The following is a 19774-nucleotide window of genomic DNA, read 5'->3' as shown; positions in this document are numbered from 1 at the left end:
CTATTGATATAGATCTATGCCTTCTAAAAACTGGAAATGGCAGATGACCATAAAATGAGAAGGGGCTAAATAGTGGTATATGACTCTGAAGTAATACTACTGTTCTATAAGAAATGATGAGCTCAATGATTTGATTTTATTTGATTTTTTTTTACTTTTCCATTTAATAATGTTTTTCCCAATTATATGTAAATCTAGTCTTCTGTTATGGGCCAGAACTCTGTACTTGAAACAAGGATTCTTACAAGGTGTTAAGCCAGTGGAATTGATAAGACAATGCTTATCCAGTTTAGCCTGGTGATTACTAGTTCTATAGTTCATTAAGATTGATTTAATCTTACAACAAATAATGGTTCCCTAGTGATTGGTTTATACTCAGTATACTGCATATAAGCTGGGACAAACTCAGCCAGACAGATTCATTTCATCTCCCACCTTTGTGGTAGCAGGAGGCTGGAGCATAAGCTCTCAAATTGAGACAGACTTCAAGACAGAGACTGTCATGGTGGTCCTTCCACAGAAACCAAGACACATTCTGGAAGATCTCCAAAAAGCTAGCCAAAGCCCCAGGCAAGGAGAAAAGGCCTTAAAGGAGATAATAAAGAATTTGGACTTTAACACCTGGCTATTCTCATGGTAATTAATCTGCTGAAACGAAGGCTGGTCCAGAGACCTCCAGAAAACCAACCAGAACACTACAGTTTTCTACATTCTTTTTTGTAACATTTTGAGTTCTAAATTTTTCTCTCTTCCTCCTTTCCCTTCTCCCAACCCAAAGCAGCAAGCAAGCTGATATAAATTATGCATGTACAGTCATGTTAAATATATTTCCATATTAGTCATATTGTAAAAGAAAAATGAGAATAAAAGGAAAAAACCTCTATGAGAAAAAAAAAATTAGTGAAATAGTATAGTATGCTTTGACCTGCATTCAGCCTCCATAGTTCTTTATCTGGATGTAGTCGGCATTTTCTAACACAAGACTATTTGAATTGTCTTGGATCACTATATTGCTGGAGTTCAATGATTTTAGAAAAACATGGAAAGACATGCTTGAAATAATGAAGAACAAAACGAGAAGAATCACATTAAGAATACCAATATTATTTTAAGAACAACTTTGAGCAAATAAGTTATTTTCATGACCCAATTAACTATAAAAGGCATATGAAGACACCATCTGCATTCAGAGAAAGTATGTATAGAACAACTGTGCACTCACACACACATACACAAACACACACCTATTTGTATCTAATGGTAACCATCTCTAGTGTTGGAAGGAATTGAGAAGTTTGGAAACAGGGGTCTAATGGAGGTTCTCCTTGAGTAATTCACTCCTACACATCATGTTTGCTGCTGTATCATGGAGTGTGTGTGTGTGTGTGTGTGTGTGTGTGTGTTGAACTGAGAGATGACTATTTGTATGACTCCAACATCTAATAGTTCTTGTATTAGCACAATGATTTTTCTCTCCCCACCTCAAATTCTATATTACTTGAGTTGGACACACACACACACACACACACACACACACACTCACACACATATATCTCAATCCTGAGTTATCTTTTTAAAGAACTATTTACCTTTATTGGTATTGCCTCTAGTCTCTTACCTATTAATAAAACAACAATGCTTCCTCTCCTCCCCTAGTCCTCTGGAGAAGGAAGCTTCCTAGACTGATGATTCTTTTCAGGACAGTGGTTTCTGGATATAAAACAGAGTATAAGGGAGGCCATTCATTTGAGTAACCTCATAGTTATTAATACATCAATCATGTGCTGAGCTACAATCATATCGCCATGGGATTCTCATAAAGCCTCAGATTGAATGCCTTCTGTCTCAGAGTGGAAATTGCTTCTGTGGGGTTGCACAGGAATATCCTCCAGTGAGATGTATGCTGACCACATAAAGCCATTCTAAATAAGAATTTGTTGTTCCTGTTCCACCCACAGGAGAACCATTGTATTAAGCAGGAAGAGATCAATAGATAACTTCCCTAGGGCAATCTCTTCTTCTTTCTCCATTGGGATAGTTTAGATGCCTTTATCAATAAAAAGAATTATTCAGACTTCTAAAGAGTCTTCAGAATTGTGCTAGTTCCTACCTTGAATGCTAGTAAGCTTTTTTTTTTTTTTTTTTTAACTATGCATCCGTACCTCTCATAGCAGAACGATGTTTTGCATCTCAGTGATGATGATTATCAGGCAAATTCTGGTCATTTGCCATATTTATAAAGCATGACTAAATCTGTCACATGACTTAGTCACATTTTCCAGTGTATCATCTTGCCAGTATCTCAAAAGATTCTTTAATCCAATTACTTAAATTACTAAGTGACGTTCTTCCCATTTTAAAGACAAGGAAACTGAAAAGTTTATATTTAATAGCTAATTAATTATCAAGTACTATTGATTCTACTTCTGAAACAGTTTTGCATCTCTCATACAAGCCACAGCTTCTATATGTGTTTTATATCATTTTCATCTCTCTAGACTATTTACAATAGCTTCCTGCCAGGAAAACACCTCTACTGTTTTCACCCCTCTAATTCATCTTTTGCCTCTACCAGACACTTTTCCTTTTAGCATAGATAGATCTGTTGCTGGTGCCTCCCAGTCCCAAACTAAATAATGATGGTTGATTACCCACCAAGTAAAATTCAAACACCTGGCTCAGGCATTTCACCTCTAATCTGGAGCTATCCTCCTTTTCCAGTCTTGCCTCATACGATTGCCTTTTACAAATTCTATGAGCTAGGCAAACTAGACTAATTGTCATCCTACACACATGCTTTTTGCTACGTATGCTCATGCTTCTCAGTAAATCTCAAATGACTTTTCCTTCTTTCCTGCTGAGTCTCTATTTTTAAATTTCAACGTAATGTCCCTTGCTAGAAATTTATCATTAATTCTTCTAGTTCTTTCCTCAGTACTTTTTTTTAGTACCTCTCTTTATACCTTTAAAAAAAATTCTATTTTGTTCACAGTAGCCATTTTGAGTAGACAAGTATTCTAGTTATTTGTAACTAGAGACCAAGTTTTCTAAACTTTGTAAGTTTGTAGATACACAGTCCTAAATTTATGGCTAACCTGCCTTCCTTGGATCTTTTTTGCTTTAGCACTTAAAACTTCTTGTGCATCTGAGAAAGTGCTAGATGTATAAAATAAAATAAAACCTACCCAGAGTTACTCTTTAAATAAATTTAAACATGTAAATCGTGTCAATGATGTAATTATGCCTAAGCCACCTCAGTTTATCTTAATATCAGATTCGGAGCATCAATTGCCCTTGTACATTAGAAGTTATGTCATGTCCTAACTCAGGATAGGTGTATTGGTTTAGACTTCAAGTTTCCTCAGAATTTTTTTTCTAGTAAATTTATTTATTTTTAATACATATTGCTTTATGAATCATGTTAGGAGAGAAAAATCAGAACAAATGGGAAAAACTATGGGAGAGATTTAAAAAAAAAGAATTCATGGTATCATTCTTTATTCCCAAATCATGTACCCATCTTGACCTTATTTTGCTATGAGTGTGAGATGTAGATCTATGCCAAGTTTCTGACATATTATTTTCCAGTTTTTCCAGCAATTTTTGTCAAATAGTGAGTTCTTATTCCAGAAACTAAAGTTTGGGTATTTATCAAATACTAGGTTACTGTAACAGGCTTTGATTATTGTGTTGTGTGTATCTAATCTATTTTAATGATTCATCACACTATTTCTTAGCTACTACAAAATGGTTTTGATGACTGCTGCTTTATAATATAGTTTTAGGTTTGATAGTGTTAAGCCACCATTCTTTATATTTTTTCATTAATTTCTTGATGTTCTTGAACTTTTGTTCTTCCAGATGAATTTTATTATTTTTTTCATAAAATTCATTTACATAATTTCATAAATTTTTTTGGCAGTTTGATTAGTATGGCACTGAACAATTAGATCAATTCAGAGTTGTCATTTTATTATATCAGCTCAGCCTAGCCGTGAGCAACTGTTATTTTTCCAAGTGTAGATCTGACATTATTTGTGTGAGAAGTATTTTGTAATTATGTTCATATAATTCTTGGGGTTTTGGGGGCAGGTAGTCCCCTAAGTATTTTATTTTGTCTAGAGTTATTTTAAATGGAATTTCTCTTTCTGTTTCCTGCTAATTGGCTTTGTCAATATATAGAAATGCTGATGATTTGTGTGAGTTTGTTTTATATCCTGTAACTTTGCTAAAGCTGGAAATTGTTTCCAGTAGGTTTCTGGATGATTTTGTTTCCTAAGATTTTGAGGTGATTGCTATTTCAGTGTTGTTTTTTGGTCTTTGTTTGACTTCAGGCTGGGGAGGGGAGAAGGAGGGAGGGAAGGAAAGAGAGAAACAGAGAAGGGGGAGAAAGGAAGGGAAGGTGGGGGAGGGGAGAGAGAGAAAAGAAAGGATGATAAAGAGAGACAGACAGATAGAGACATGCAGACAGACACAGGCAGAGACATACAAGCAGAAAAAGAAAGGGGAGGAAGAGAGAGAGAGAGAAAGAGAGAGAGAGAGAGAGAGAGAGAGAGAGAGAAGACCATGACAAGATTGAATGCATCCATGAGAAAAGAGAATGTTTTCTCTGAAAACTTATCTTTAACATATGAATTCTCTTGTTATTTGAAGAAAGACCCAGTGTAACTAGTACTTTTGTTTATACCCATAAACATAGGCCTTGCTCTTTGGTTGCCACATAAACATGCAGGAAATGTTTCATGTTGTCACTAAAACAAGAAGGTATCTGAAAAGCCTGGAAAGAGATAGGGAAATTGCCCTAACACATGCTAGCCTAATGTCCTTTCATCCCCAAATCTTACTGCTTAATATTCCATTTCTCTGGTCTCCATCTCCCATAGAACTAAATTTCCCCTAGCATGGCAATGTCCTTTTCTAGTAAAATACTCCAATTTAACCCTTAATCTATCTTGTATTAAGGATGAATGCTCTTAGATAAAGGGAGTAAATTCGAAGTCAGATTCATTTGCGTGAATCCAGCATGAATTAGAGGTTTTTTTTTTTTAAATTTCTGATACATTAAACACTTTAAACAAGATTAGCAAAGTGCTCTAAAGTAGGAAGCAGAGTATCATTGAAAGAGTGCTGGTATATTGTTTTCTTTGCTTTGTTTGAGCTCTTTGACCTTGGGCTAAATCATTCTCTGACTCTCTGCCTCAGGTTTGTTTTTGGTTTAATTTCCTTTGCAAAATGAAGGGCTAGAATTGAATTGTCTCTAAGTTATAAACCAGATTTAACATCTTATTACTAGATATCCTGAGGGGACTTTCCTTAACAAAGAGCTGAAAGAATTGTGATTAGTACATTTCTTGTATATAATTTTATGTGTTCATTCCCCCATACACACACAATAAATATTGCTATTTAGTATACCAGCTCCTGCTTTCATACACAATATAAGCCATGCATTTTAAATTTGTGTTCATAAATTAATTGAAATATCATACATTCATGACTGTTTTGATCTACCCACTGTAATTTCCATGCTCAAATATGGCCGTATTGATATAGGCCTGTAATTTTATCTTCTTACTGACTTTCTTCCTTTGCCTCACTTTTTGCCTGTTAAAAAGAATTATTTCTACCATTTCTGAGATTCTAGAATCCAGAATAGTAACACTGCTTGAAAGGTGGGCAAAAGCATCTTAGTTAAGCTCTAATAATTCCATTCTATGAAATTCAGCATTTCAATTTCTAGTCCTAGACAAGCAAATTCCCTGTAGGGATGAAAACTGTTTCCAGGGAGTTGGATACCCTGAGGAACTAGGGTTGATTTGTTTATATCCACACATGTATGTGTGTATAGATACACATATATACATATACACATGCTGTCAGAGAACTGAAATATAAAATATCTATATAGATATATAGATATGGTTCCCCCAAAATAAAATATAGCATCTTGAAATTGAAAAAAATTCCTTAAAGATCACTTATTGCAACTCTTCCATTTTACAGATGAACAAGTTGCAAACTAGAAAAATAAATTGACTTTTCTAAGGTTGGTACCAAAGTCTAGAGGAGAACTCAGTTTTCTAACTTTTAGGTCACAAATCTTTCCAATATGAAACTCTTCCTCTGATGGGACACCCACTTGGGATCTTATTCCTATGTTTGCTGATAATGGAAGAGATTATTGGAGATGCTGTGGGCCTCAATCCCAGTCATACTCCACTGATTTTTCTTTACTAAATGGTGGGAGAGAAGGAAGAAACTGGTGGAAGATGGGAGTGCATATTCTCTATGGGGGTCACATTTATTATAGATTTTGAAGCATTTAATCATTTAATAATATTTAAAACTCAAAGATGTTGTCCTGTCCTAACTACAGATCCCATGAGTCTATTTCATCAAATTAATTAACAATGTTAGAGGTATAGGGACCACACAATGAGTCCAGAAGTACTCCCCTGCTTACTTTTTCAAAAGAAAGACACTGAAACCCCATACTTCTTTACAAGGATACTGATTACTGTTTCCTGCCCCAGCACACAAAGATCCCATTCTGTAAATAAAGGGGTTATTGGGTTTTGTGTAATCCTGCAGCTGACAGAGAGCAGCCCAATATTTGGAGAGAAACTACTAGTGTCATTTTTCCTAATATTGGAGTAACATTGATTTTCCCCATTAAAACAATGGTAGTAACAGTTATTCAACATTGAAATCACATTGTTTTCCCTGGTTTCCCTAAGGATATTTGGAAATTTCCTTTCCTTTCTTTTCTTTTACCTTCCAAATTATACTTTTATCTTCATACTCTGGCAGTGCATTTTCCCCCATGGTCAAAGCAAAACTTGCCAAAAGCAAGAAGTTTAAGAATAATGACTTGTGGGTGGAAATATATATCTCTATATATATTTGATTCAACTTTAAAAATAATAAGATAAAATGTCTTTTAAAAAAAAAAGCTTTACTGCTGCAATATTTACAGTACTTCCCTTCTAGTTCTAGTCTTCAATGATTCTCATGGTAAGAATTACACATTCTCAAGGTAGTCTGAAATCACCTTGCATCAATTTATGAGAGCCAGTTTTTAATTGTTTTACTGTCAGCCCCTATAATTTGGAAATAGGCATTGCCAAAATCAAGGGTTTATTAATTTGCTGACTAATAGACTTAAAGAATAATGGGAGAAATTTTGATAATATAATATAAGTTTAAATTATGAATCCTTGTACATTGTTTTGAGGATTTTGTGATTGTTTTTGTGATTGTTTTTATTTTTTTTCTGGAGTGTGGTTTGTTAAACACTTATCAGCACATCACTGACTTACACCATCTCTACACCTATCTAATGATAGGGCAAACACCACTGGATAGATAGCCAGGAAGCTGCTAACTCACTTTGTATGTTACATTTGATTAATTTTTTTTTTCTTTTCAGAGTCTCATTTTAAATTTACCTAAAAAATAAGAGTTTGGTTCTAGGTAATCTCTAAGGTCCTTTCCAACTTGAAATCTATGACTGAATTTACTGATCACTTACACTAAATAATAAGTAATTTAGTCAAATAACTATCTGACCTGTCATATATGTTTTTAATCAGTGTTTTTGCTGTACATAAATTATTATTATTATTGAATTATATTATTTTATTATCAGTTATTTATACACACATTGAAACAGCTTAATTTGCATATTTAATTGCATAATTTAATAAAGTTCAATTTCATATGAGGATTCTTGCTTTAATACTTAACTTCCAGGATCAAATATTGTATAATTTTTGCCTTTCTCACAGTATTATGTGTCAGAGTAGAGTATTTCTTAGAATTATGATTTCTATTCATATATACTTATAGAGTTGGAAGGGATCTCAGGAATTGAATTTAATAAACATCAGCTACTTGCTATGTGATAATCACTGGAGACATAAAGATAAGACACAGGCACTGTTTTCAAGATAATCTACAAAAAAATGGGGAGAGGAAACTTGTTCACATATAACTGTAATGTAAGAGAAAAGTATGAAAAATATGATGGATTGCAAGAAAAATCTTTGAGATCTTAGGCAAAATACTGGGAAAATTTGAAGAATAGAATTTGCATAGCTAAGCTAGAAAGCTTCATAGAGTGTATCTATGGCTTTGAAAGGAATGATAATTCAAACAAAATAAGGAATCAATTTAAGGTTTGAGGGAATATTTATAAGAAAGACTATGGAGATGGTAAAGAGCAAGATGATGATATTTTCCCAATAAGTTTGTGGAATGCATACTATCCATAGACTAGAGGAATCAAGTATTTCCATAACTTCTCTAACTATTCTCCTTCAGAGAAAATTAGAGTAAATTAGAACCTAATAATGGAGATCCTTGAATCCCAAAATCAAGAGTTTATATTTAATTCAGTAGATAATGGAGAGCCACTGAATGTCTTTTGATGGAAGACTGATGTGATCTAAGATTGTCTTAACACATTCCAGCCTAACTGTACAAATGAAGAAACTGGGACATCAAATTTTTTAATGACTAGCAGAACTGGGATTAGAACACAGGACTCCCAAGACTTAATCTAAAGAATTTTTCATTCTATCACATAGGCTCCCAGATTTTATGGGATAGAGAGATTTACTGATTGAAGAAAAGGCTTGTTTCAGCACTCTTATTTCTCTGGAAGAAGAGATTTTGGTTTTCTCAGTGTTGAGAGAAATAGTTATAAATATCAAATTATATATATATATATATATATATATATAATTTGATATTTATAAATATTAACTGATGTTATCAATTATAGCATGCAATTTCAAGACACATAGAAATCACTCTATTCCTGTTGAAACCCATTTCTTTCAGTTTCATTGAGTGTTGGAATACACAGGAGCTGTTGGAAATACATGGGAGCTACCTGACAGTGGCTCTGGAGATCCAACCCAGAATGGATCTCCTCTTGTGAGAGGATGATACAAGGAGACTGAGAGGCTGTTGTTGTTCTCTGAGCTCTCTTGACTGAGAGGCCATTGCTTTGTCTGACCTCTCTCCTCTTCCCTCTGCCTCCAATTTGTCTCATTCCCAGTCCATAACACCCGTGTCAGCAAAGGCTGCCTTATAATTCCTTCAGATGTTATGATTCACAGCTGTGAAGGCTCTGGGAGAAGTAACCTGTCCCTTAACAATGAGCTTTCGAAGATCAAGGAGAGAAATAGAAGAGAAAGGAACAAGAGTAACATTATAAGATAGTTAGGGAGAATTATTATGGACTCTCTTAATATCAGAAGTTGAGAAGAAAATAATCAGAAAAATAAGCAGAATCAGGCAAAGAATTTACATTATGGACACTGTAATGTGAAAAGAAACAGTTTTGAAAGACCTGATCAGTCCACTAACCAATGACTTCGTAGTATTCACAATGAACCATGCCTCCTACAAGTGATGGATGATTAGTATAGAATATTAAAATATTATATAATATATATAGTATTAGTATATACATTTTCAAATATTACCAGAATGTTGATTAATTTTACCTAATTACACTTTTTAATCACAAAAGAAGACTCTATGGAGAAAAGAGTATGGGAGAAGGGAGATGAAAAATCATTCTAAAATTTTTAAAGGAATTAATAAAATGTTTTTTACCCAAACAATTGCAATGTTCCTTTCATTTACCTCTTCCTCTGGGGAGATCGTTGTATCAAGACATTTGGCTTTGCTGCAGCGACACAGGGTTGCTCTTTTGCATTTGCTTCCATGAGGCAGCTAGGTGCAGAGTTCAGCAATCTACTACCCTGCAGGCCAAATCTGACCCAGTTGTTTTTGTATAGCTCAAGCTAAGAATAATTTCTATATTTTTAATGGTTTAAAAAAATCTAAAGAAGATTAAGATACTATAATACATGAAAATTATATGAAATTCAAATTTCATTGTCCATAAAGACCAGTTTTATTGGAACTCAGAGATGTTTATTCATTTAGATATTGTCTATAGTTGTTTTGATGCTAAAGTGACAGAGCTGAGTAGTTTATGTGACACTCTCATCACTTCAAATGGTTGTACATAATTATAACTTGACAGCCTTTTTTGAGCATCACAAATGTTATCATACTGTGTCATTTTGTTTTATCACCAGCATATACCTATCCTGTCAAAATAAGAGAATGGGTTGGGAAGCGTTATTATAATTTTTTGAGTTTAGGCCAAAATTGAAAATTTTCTGAATGTGAAAAACTGTCTTCTATCACTAAGATTGAATATTTTAAAAATATTTTTTGTGCATACTTAATAATGTTTCTTAATGAATTTAACATAAAATTTCAAGGCAAAATAGTGAAATTTATACTATGACATAGTTAATTTAACAACACTAAAATTGTTTGAATCCCAAGTCATGTCAAGTTGCTTAATATAATTCTTGTGTTGTCAGAATTTAAAATACAAAGTTAGGTTTCCTGTCCTATACATATTTGCAGCAGATATATTTTCCAAGTTAAAGCTATAATTCATTTACAGTTTTTACTTTTCTCCAGTTTTAGAGTTTTTTGGACATCACTGCAAATGTAAAAAATGCAAAAGAAATGGCCATATTTCGAAATCCACTGAACTGTGAAATTAAGGAGTTTCCAGCTAAATCTTAATTGGACATGATTCAACTGCAATGTAATGACATGCTAAAAGACAACTATCGAGAGAATCCTAATACAACTCCATAAATACCTTCTAAAAGATGTATATGTTCAATTAAAATCACATGTTTATAACTTGATATCAATATTTGGCAGTATCTATCATGTTTTTAAAGATGAAAATATATAAAATCTGAACATTATCAGATAAACATTTATGAACAATTTCGATAACAGGTTACTCTAACTTTGAACCCTAATTCAGCGAAATGTTATTTCCCCAAAAGAATTTCATCCTTATTACTAGATACATATTATCAAAAATTAATACGCAATTAGTATTATTACTGTATTTTTTATTTCATCAATAAAAATATGTGGGAATTAGTTTTTCTTTTGTTATAACAAGTACATATAATATCCTTAATTTTGCTTTTGCCTTGTAAAGCCTAAAATATTTATTTTTTCACTCTTTAAAGAAAAATCTTTGCCAACCCCTGATTTAATAGCAAGACCCTATAAGAGTCAGGAAGACTTCATTTTGATTTCTTCCTCAAACACTTATTATCTGAATAACATTGGTCAAGGCATTCAACCTATCTTGGCATCATATATCTATAAAATGATGATAATAATGTATCTGATGACATGGTTGTTATAAGATTCAAACTAGATAGCATATGTAAAGCTCTTTATGAACCTTAAGATACTATATAAATGTTAGCTATGATATAAATCTTTTTACTGCCTTATTTAATAACTGACTTGTTATTTTGTTTTCCTTCAATAAAGGAAGGGAGGTGGGAGAAGGAAAATGGAGGATAGGGATAGAGTAGAAAAAAATTGAAAGGAAAAAGAAAAGACTCACATGAAGTTTTTTTTAAATGCTCAGGAGAGAAGAAAAGGCCAGAAAGAAGCATACCTAGTTAAATGTTGTGTATATACACATACACATGTGTGTATGTGTAATCTTATTTTTTACTCTACCACAAATATGGAAATATTCATTTAAGATAAGTTTTCAGATTAAAAATAAATTTAAAAACAAATATATTTACAATATGCATGCCATTATACTATGTGCCATGGAAGATTTAGATAGTGAAATATAGTCTCTGCTTCTATGAGTTTTACTGTCCAGAAAATTTTATATTAAGTAGAATAGAAGTAAATACCAAATGTCATGAGTATGTCAAGTAACCTTTCCCTTATCTACTGTTTTCCCACAGGGATCTATGGGAAAGATGCTCACCGAAGTGGAGGCCCTGATCTTCATAACTTCATTTCATCTGGATTTGTTACATTAGGAAGAGGACACACGAAGGGTACAGTGGAAACCATTTTTTACTAAATTCAAAAATTGGCTAGAGAAAGTCATTCTGAAACACTGAAGATGGTTAGGAGGCCAGACAATTGTCCTGAACAGGAATGATTAGGGCCACTCTGTTTATGATTATTTCTGGTGATTTAGGGTGCTTTTAAAACAGCTTCCCAGAATGTAGAGGGTATGTGACATTAGAGGACATAATCCCTGAGTTGGGATAGGATAAGCAAGACAAACACACACTGTTCACTTTGATTAGGGAGCTTGCGGGACAAGGGGTAGGAAATAGGATAAGCAAAGTTTCTGTAGTATTTGCAAAGTAGATTTCTCTTTTTTTTCTTATTTCCTTTCTAAATTAACATTTTCTATATTGATTTCTATACCCTGTATGAATTATAAGTATGCGTTATGAGTTTTATTCTATAAACAGTCCAGCATTTACAGTATGTGTAGATATGTATATCTTGTATCTTGTATAATATATGCACCAACCTAGATGTTAACTTGTCCCTAAAGCTACAAGATGAACCTTTCTCTACTGAACCTGTTTGTCGTATAGCTGATGTTGGCTTGCTGAGCATCTGTGAAGGGAGATGTGGAATCCTGCTTGTTTACATTTTATGTTTTATCAGAGTCATAATGGTGTTGTGAGAATTCTGTTACTATAGAAGTAATCTGGTCCAAATCCATCTGATTACTTTTCTATCAATCTGTAAAGTTATATAGAATCAATGTGAAATATTATGCAGAAATATTTCTCTGTCTTCCTTTGACTGATATGTCTTTTGTTCCATGAGTGAAAAAAGACAATTTGCAATATTTCTTACATTCCATGCACTTTTTAAAAAAAGAATTCTCTATACAATGTTAATTCGATAGAGAAGAAAAATAATCTGTACCTATGTATGTGTTTGTCTATTGTGTCTGTGTGTATCTAAATAAAAGTTTATCAAGGATACAGGTAATACTTGTGGATACTGAGAGTTACAGGCCAGCACCAAGAACCTGAGAGTCCAATTTGTACATGCAAACTTCCTGGCTTCATCTGGTGAAATCTGATCCACAGATCTGAGTTGTCAGAAAAAACTTGGTACTAAGCTGAATTCTTTCTTTTAAAAAAAGTTGCAAGGGTAGCTCTGGAGGATGGAAGGTAGAAAATAATATGTCAACAAGTAGATCATCCTTGATTAAACAATCTAAGTGGTACTTTGGCACAAATATTAATATCATTTCCTACCTAATGAATCTTTTTTCTTACATCTTCCCCTTATGTGTGCATATAAAAATATTAATACATATATATGTATATATTCTCTTTCTTTGTCCTTTCTTAATCCATTTTTTCTTCTCCCCTGTCTGTCCATAGTACTCATGAATGTCATTTAGCCCTTCTATGGCATTTAAGATCAAAGATGTTGCTGATTTCAGTTCTAGAATTAAACTCCATTGGCCTACCCATACCCTTTAATGACCCATAATTTATATGATGAAATTGGGGGAAATTAAATCCCCCCAATTGATTAGATTAACCACAAACCAAACATTGATGTTCTCTGCAACTTAAGGCATAGAGACATTACTATGGAAGATTTGGGCCATTTTTCAAAAGCCCCATTTTATTGGTACCAAAGAAGATTACATAAACAAAAATATATTTTTACTTCACTATAATGCTATAGTCATTATTTGTGTTCTACAAAAATTCCCTACAGTTAAGTAGGGATAGACTGCACAAGAAACCTGACATTTGCTGATTTTTCATTTCTGTTGAAAAATATTATAAGTTTTAAAAAGTGGTACAATATAGCCACAACTGAGCAAATGAGTCAATGTAATTTTAAGCCTCTAGTGTTGCCTCATGCTAACAATAATGACATATCCAGGTACTTTAGGCATGTTATGTCCCTCATACAGTATTGATCTATGAACTACCCAGTGCACTACTTTACTAGCTTCTTGAGGTGCCAAGAATTCCATACACCCAGGGAGTTTATAAATAAATTTGCACTTTTTTTCTCTTCTTTCTCTTCCTCTGTTCTGCTTTCACCAAGGAGGTCATATGAAAATTACTTAGTCATGATCCTCTGGGGTCATCAGTTCTAAACTAGGATGTTTTCCCTCTCTACATTATACCCTATCAACTTTTCACTCATTCATTAGGTTATACTTTGGAGGAAGTATCCCCAGAAAAAAATCATATTCTGTGCTAATCCACTTCAAATATTTAAATATATGAAGTAAAGATTAAATAAACACCAAAATCTTAGAAAGTCAGTTAAATCAAAAAGGAAATCGTAGAGTAAATATAGTAATGATAAAGGGATTAGACATGAGAAGGGACAATTTTTGTCCTTTTATCTTGCTCATAGTAGAGAGCTAATTTTCATTTGTATTCATGTTGATTTCTATTTATATGAGACGGGTCTTTTTTGAAAAATAACAAGATAGTAGAATTACCTTAGATTCAGTATCAATTTTTAAAACTCTAGAAACTCTAGCATTGTTCACATATAATCTTAGCTGGCAAATATTCCATTTGGGTCAGCTCCTCCTTGAAGCTGGAAAAACACCACAAAAGAAATGACTGACTGTAGTGTCCTTCTGGAAGTCCCTGTTCGGGTGCCAAAATGTAATGTCCAGACAGCTCTCTGGAGGATCTCTGGACCAGCTTTGGTCTTTAGTGGAAGAGTGAAGGAGGCAAGAGAGCCATCACGAGGATGGTCAAGGATGGAGTCTGTCATTTCCAGTTCCTTCAGACCTTAAATACTTCAGTATGATTATATCATTACAGCACACTAGGTATGTGTGAACTAGAGAACCATTATCTCATCAATCACACTAAGTGCTAACTATAAGCACCTTGCTTCAAGTAGGACACAGGTGGTCATGCCCTCCTTGATTTCTCAGGAAGGAAGGTGGGCACCAAAGGGAAATGGGGAGCCAAATCAGATATTGTTGGCAGGTTTCCTCTGGGCTGAAGGGTCTTATACCCTTATCAGAGTTCCCCCACTATCTGCAGTTCTCTACAACTGCCAAGAAAAATGGACAGCTTCTTTAGTGCTTTTGAATGACTATGAAGAGCTTTTCATGGCAGAATGAACCTAATTCCCTTTTAATGTTTCTCAGAGAATATGTACATGGCACCATAAATCAACTGGCCAGTTCATTCAAGTCGAAGACAAAGACAGATATGTTATATTGGCATATATGAAGTGACAGAGGAAGAACAGGCCTCAAGCGTCATAGACTAAATCCCAAAATCCTTTCATAGATGAATAAAACTATATAAATGATTAAGTTAAAGAATGGAATTTAAACAAGGAAAATAAGATAAATAAAAGAGTATTTCAGTGAAGAATAATGTATGCTTTTCTATAATGGGAAATGGTAATTTTACAATGAATATAAACAGACAGGATTTTGTGCAAGAGTCTATGGTCAACAATATGTCTCAGAGAAAAAGGAAAACATGATTTCTAAAAGCAATTCACACTCAGAAAATAGAAAGAGGAAAAACAAAAACAAACAAATAAAAGTTGGAAAGGAACAGAGAAGGGGAAATTTTGAAATAATCACTAAATTAATGAGGATAAAAGCAAGGAAGGAAAAGGAGAATTAGATAACTAAATGAATGAAAACAGAAGTCAATGAGTTAAGAAAAATTCTAAAACTATTGAAAAAGTTGATAAACGGGAGGAAATGAGTAAAGAAAGAAACAAAAGAGAATTTGTGGGAAAGGATAGCATCAAAGTAAATTAAGCAAAATTGATCTTTGAGAAAATATTAATATAGCAATAGCAAAGTGCTAAGGGGAAGAAAAAAATTAACATTACTAGAAATAGAATTGGACAAAAACATAAGTAATTCATATGAAATTAAATATAAATAACTTGAATAGCATAATAAAAAGAGATTGACAGACTGTGTAAGAAAATAAAACTTGGCAACCTTTGCAACAAAAATGCAAATACATACATAAAATAAAAATGAAGGGTTGGAATAAATTTACTATTTGAATTTGAAAAGAACAGAAATTATAATCATGTTATTATGCCCTAGAAGTTCACAAAAATCATAGACAATAAGCCAATATTAGTATTAAATATGTATTCTCCAAGTGGCATGGCATCTCGATCCATGAAGGAAAATTAACTGAATTGTTACAAGACAGAAAATAACACAATAATAGGAAATTTTCCAGTTTCTGGAACAAAACTAACTAGAAAGACAAAATGGAAAATGTAGATTAAACAAAATATTGAAGATTTTAGAATTGAAAGATTTGAGGTGCATTCTGAATGCAATTACTAAATAATATACATATTTATTCAGTATTATATGGAACTTTTACAACAATTGAGCATATATTAAGGTACAAAGAAATTGTCAATACATGTAAAAAGTCAGAAAAATAATCACATTTTTACAGGTCATTTGGTAACAAAATAGTGATTCAGTGAATAAAAACATCAGATTTAATTGTAGACTTAGTAAAGAAATAGTAAGTAATAAATGGATCAAAGGACAAATAATAGAAACAATTAATTATATACAGAACAATGATAATGATAAAACAATCTGCCAAAATTTGGGGGAAGTTAAAAAGATTCCTAGAGAAAAATTTTATTCCTAAAAACATAATAAAAATAGAAAAGAAATTTATTAACTAATTAAATATTTACGAGAATATTCAATAACAGTAAGATATAAGAAAGAAGTTCTTAAAGCCATTCCACGGGGCCAAAGATACAGTACAATTCTTTATTAGTTGATACCATTATAGTTTGCTTAGAAAAATCTAAGGTATCAGCAGATATACAAATGGAGAAAATATATAGCTTTAGGAAAATTGTAATTACAGATCATTCCACAAAAAATAGCATTTCTATATCATAACAAAACCCAATGAAATGTAACAAAAAGGGAAATCCAATTCAAATTAACTAAAAAATGCACAGAATATTTTGGAATAATTCTCTGAATACTCAAGCAATACTTTTATTACAAAATCACTCTTCAAAAAATAAAGAACATCTTTAATATTTGGAGTTATATTTATTAGTGTTCATGGATGGACCATGAAAATATAATCACAATTATAATACTAACAAAAATAATTTGCACATTTAACATTAAACCATCAAACTCAAAAAGGATTATTTTACTAAGCTAGGTATAATTACAAAATTCATTTGGATTACAAAAGATATAGAACATCTAGAAATATTTAAAATAGGAATGAAAGGGGAATAGCATTTTCAGACTTTGACATATCATGAAACATCAGCCATTAAACTATTTGATATAGTTAAAAATAGAAAAGTACCTCAGGAGAAAAGACTAGATAAGGAAGAAGCAGATATAATGAAATTCAATAACCTAGTGTTTGACAAACCAGAACACATACACATATACACAAACACAAAACACACACGTACACAAAATTAGGGGGATATTTCCTATTTTATAAGAACTATGGGTCAACTGGAAAGAAGTCTGGCACAAATTATGCTTATACCAACATCATACACTACATTTCATGATTAATTCATAATGTACTAATGTTTTCCTTAAAGATATACTATTTTAAAATGGAAGAGAAGTAAATACCTTCCAGGGACGTAATCAATGAATTTTTAACTAAATAATGGATAAATGCAATAACACAAGATAAAATAGATAACTTGATTACAAGAAATTGCAAAAATTTTGCTCAAACAAAATGAATACATCCCGGATTAGATGGTAAAGATTGGGAAAGGTTTCTTTTTTTTTAATCAAGAATCTCAGAAAATGATTTGATATTCAAGATATTTAGACATTTAAATATACAATATATAAACAATTGCAATACATATATACACACACACAAATATACATATATATTTGTATATATACATACGAACAACTGTCATTCAGAATAGACACATCATCAAACAATATGAAGAACAGTTCTTGAGAGAATTGCAAATTGTTAACACAGTATGAAGACTTGATTTAAATCATGAATAATGAAAGAAATATGAATCATTACAACCTTAACATTTCACCCCACACCCAGAAAAAATTGTCTAAAAAGACAAGACTGCAATCAATTTCAGAGGATTATGGAAACATAGAGAAACTAGCATGTTGTTGAAGAAAAAATTATATGATTATTACAAATATTCTGATAATAAATTATTAATTGTATAAACAAAATGACTAAAACACTCAAACTCTTTGACCCAGACACTCTACTGAGTACATATATAGTACCATCATCACCCTACCTCCTCTCCCCCCACCCACCCAATGGTCAAACAAATTGTGATACATGAATGTAATGTAATAGGACTGTGATGTGAGAAACTACAAGCATTATAAATATAGAGAAAAGACCAGAGATGAAGTGATGTGAGAAGATCCAAAAAAATGATATATAAAATCTTACAAATGTAAGGATCAACAAGCATCAAACAATTCATAGTAAATGTTACAGAAGTATAAAGAACAAACTTGTCCCCAAATTAAAAGCTATGGGAAGACATCGCCCCTCCTCCTTTTCAGAGATCATTGAAACATTACATATAAAGTCAAGTTTCTTTGTTTTTTCCTATCTGCTAATAGGTTTTCCTGATTTTTAAAAATTATCTTCCATTTTTTACTTTAAAAATTTTTTCATTACAAGAGATGCAAAGGACATTAGAGTTGTATTTTCATTACAAGATCATCTCTTGTAGGAAATGAGAGGAGGGAATGTATGTATATATTTTAAAAAAATAAGTCATCAATAAAATCCATAAAATTATGAAAGGTATAATTATACCTTCAACTCATAAATAAAATTGTAAAAAAGTAAATACACTGTAGGTACTAACTAATAGTGGTGGCAATTAGCTTCTCCAGGCAAAAACCTAAAGGAGAGATAGTAAAATCTGTTCAACTCTTCAATGTTTCACTGATCTGCAAATTCTGAACCTGGAAGATATGATCTAATGTACTTTATATTCTGACAAGTCCAATAATCCAACCTCTACCCTCAACACATAAAATTATACAATATCTTTATTAACAATACATAGTGGGAAACAGGGAAAGTTAGGCATATATATATTTTGTATTTTTTTTCTCTACTGTCTACTAAAAGTAATCAATGATGATTTTTCCTGCCATACCTTCAAAAGTTGTGTTGGTATGTATGCCTGATAGAATTTGGTTGACTAAACAACATTTCTAAAGTAGAGAACTTAAGACTGCTGCTGAGACTAGAAAAAATGTTATAGTGGAAAAAAAAATCTAATGGTTATGAAGTCAGAGGACCCAGATTCAAATCCATCCTCTACCATTTCTCAGTCAACCGATATTTATTATTTAGTTATTTCAGTTATATTCAACTCCTCATTTGGAGCTTTCTTTTCAAAATTACTGAAATGTTTTGGTATTTCCTTCTCCAGGTTATATTAGAGAGGAGGAAATTGAGGTAAACAATGTTATATGACTTTCTTAGAGTCACAATGCCAGTAAGTGTCTGAGGTCAGGAAGATAAATCTTCCTCAGTCCAGATCAGGCACTTTATCCACTGAGTAACCGAGCTACCTCTTACTGCTTAGCTGCCCTTTTTTTTGGCATTTATTAAGCATCTGCTACGGGCCAAGTACTATGCTAGGCACAGGAGTTTAAGTACAAAGAATGAAACTATTTCTACTTGCCATGACCTTATATTACTAATTATCTTTGGCAAGGTAATTTAATTTCTCTGTGTTAAAGGGAGTGGATGAGATGGTCTCTAATGTCTCTTGCAACTCTAAATCCATGGTCTGAACTGGACAGTTGGGAATGGCTCTAGAAGAGATAATG

At 32.6% G+C, this 19774-nt stretch overlaps 1 protein-coding gene across 1 annotated transcript in view; it reads left to right on the top strand.

The window, feature by feature from the left end:
• SHISA6 (shisa family member 6) overlaps window positions 1-19774 on the top strand; it is a 545098-nt gene that overhangs the window by 259744 nt on the left and 265580 nt on the right. The window contains exon 4 of the mRNA XM_031965534.1: window positions 11841-11936. Coding sequence (XP_031821394.1) covers window positions 11841-11936 — 96 coding nt within the window. The remainder of the gene's footprint in view (window positions 1-11840; window positions 11937-19774) is intronic.

This window comes from Sarcophilus harrisii, chromosome 4 (genome assembly GCF_902635505.1).
Source record: "Sarcophilus harrisii chromosome 4, mSarHar1.11, whole genome shotgun sequence".
Lineage (NCBI taxonomy): Eukaryota > Metazoa > Chordata > Mammalia > Dasyuromorphia > Dasyuridae > Sarcophilus > Sarcophilus harrisii.
The sequence above is the reverse complement of the archived record's forward strand: the minus strand, read 5'-3'. Positions and strand labels throughout refer to the sequence as shown.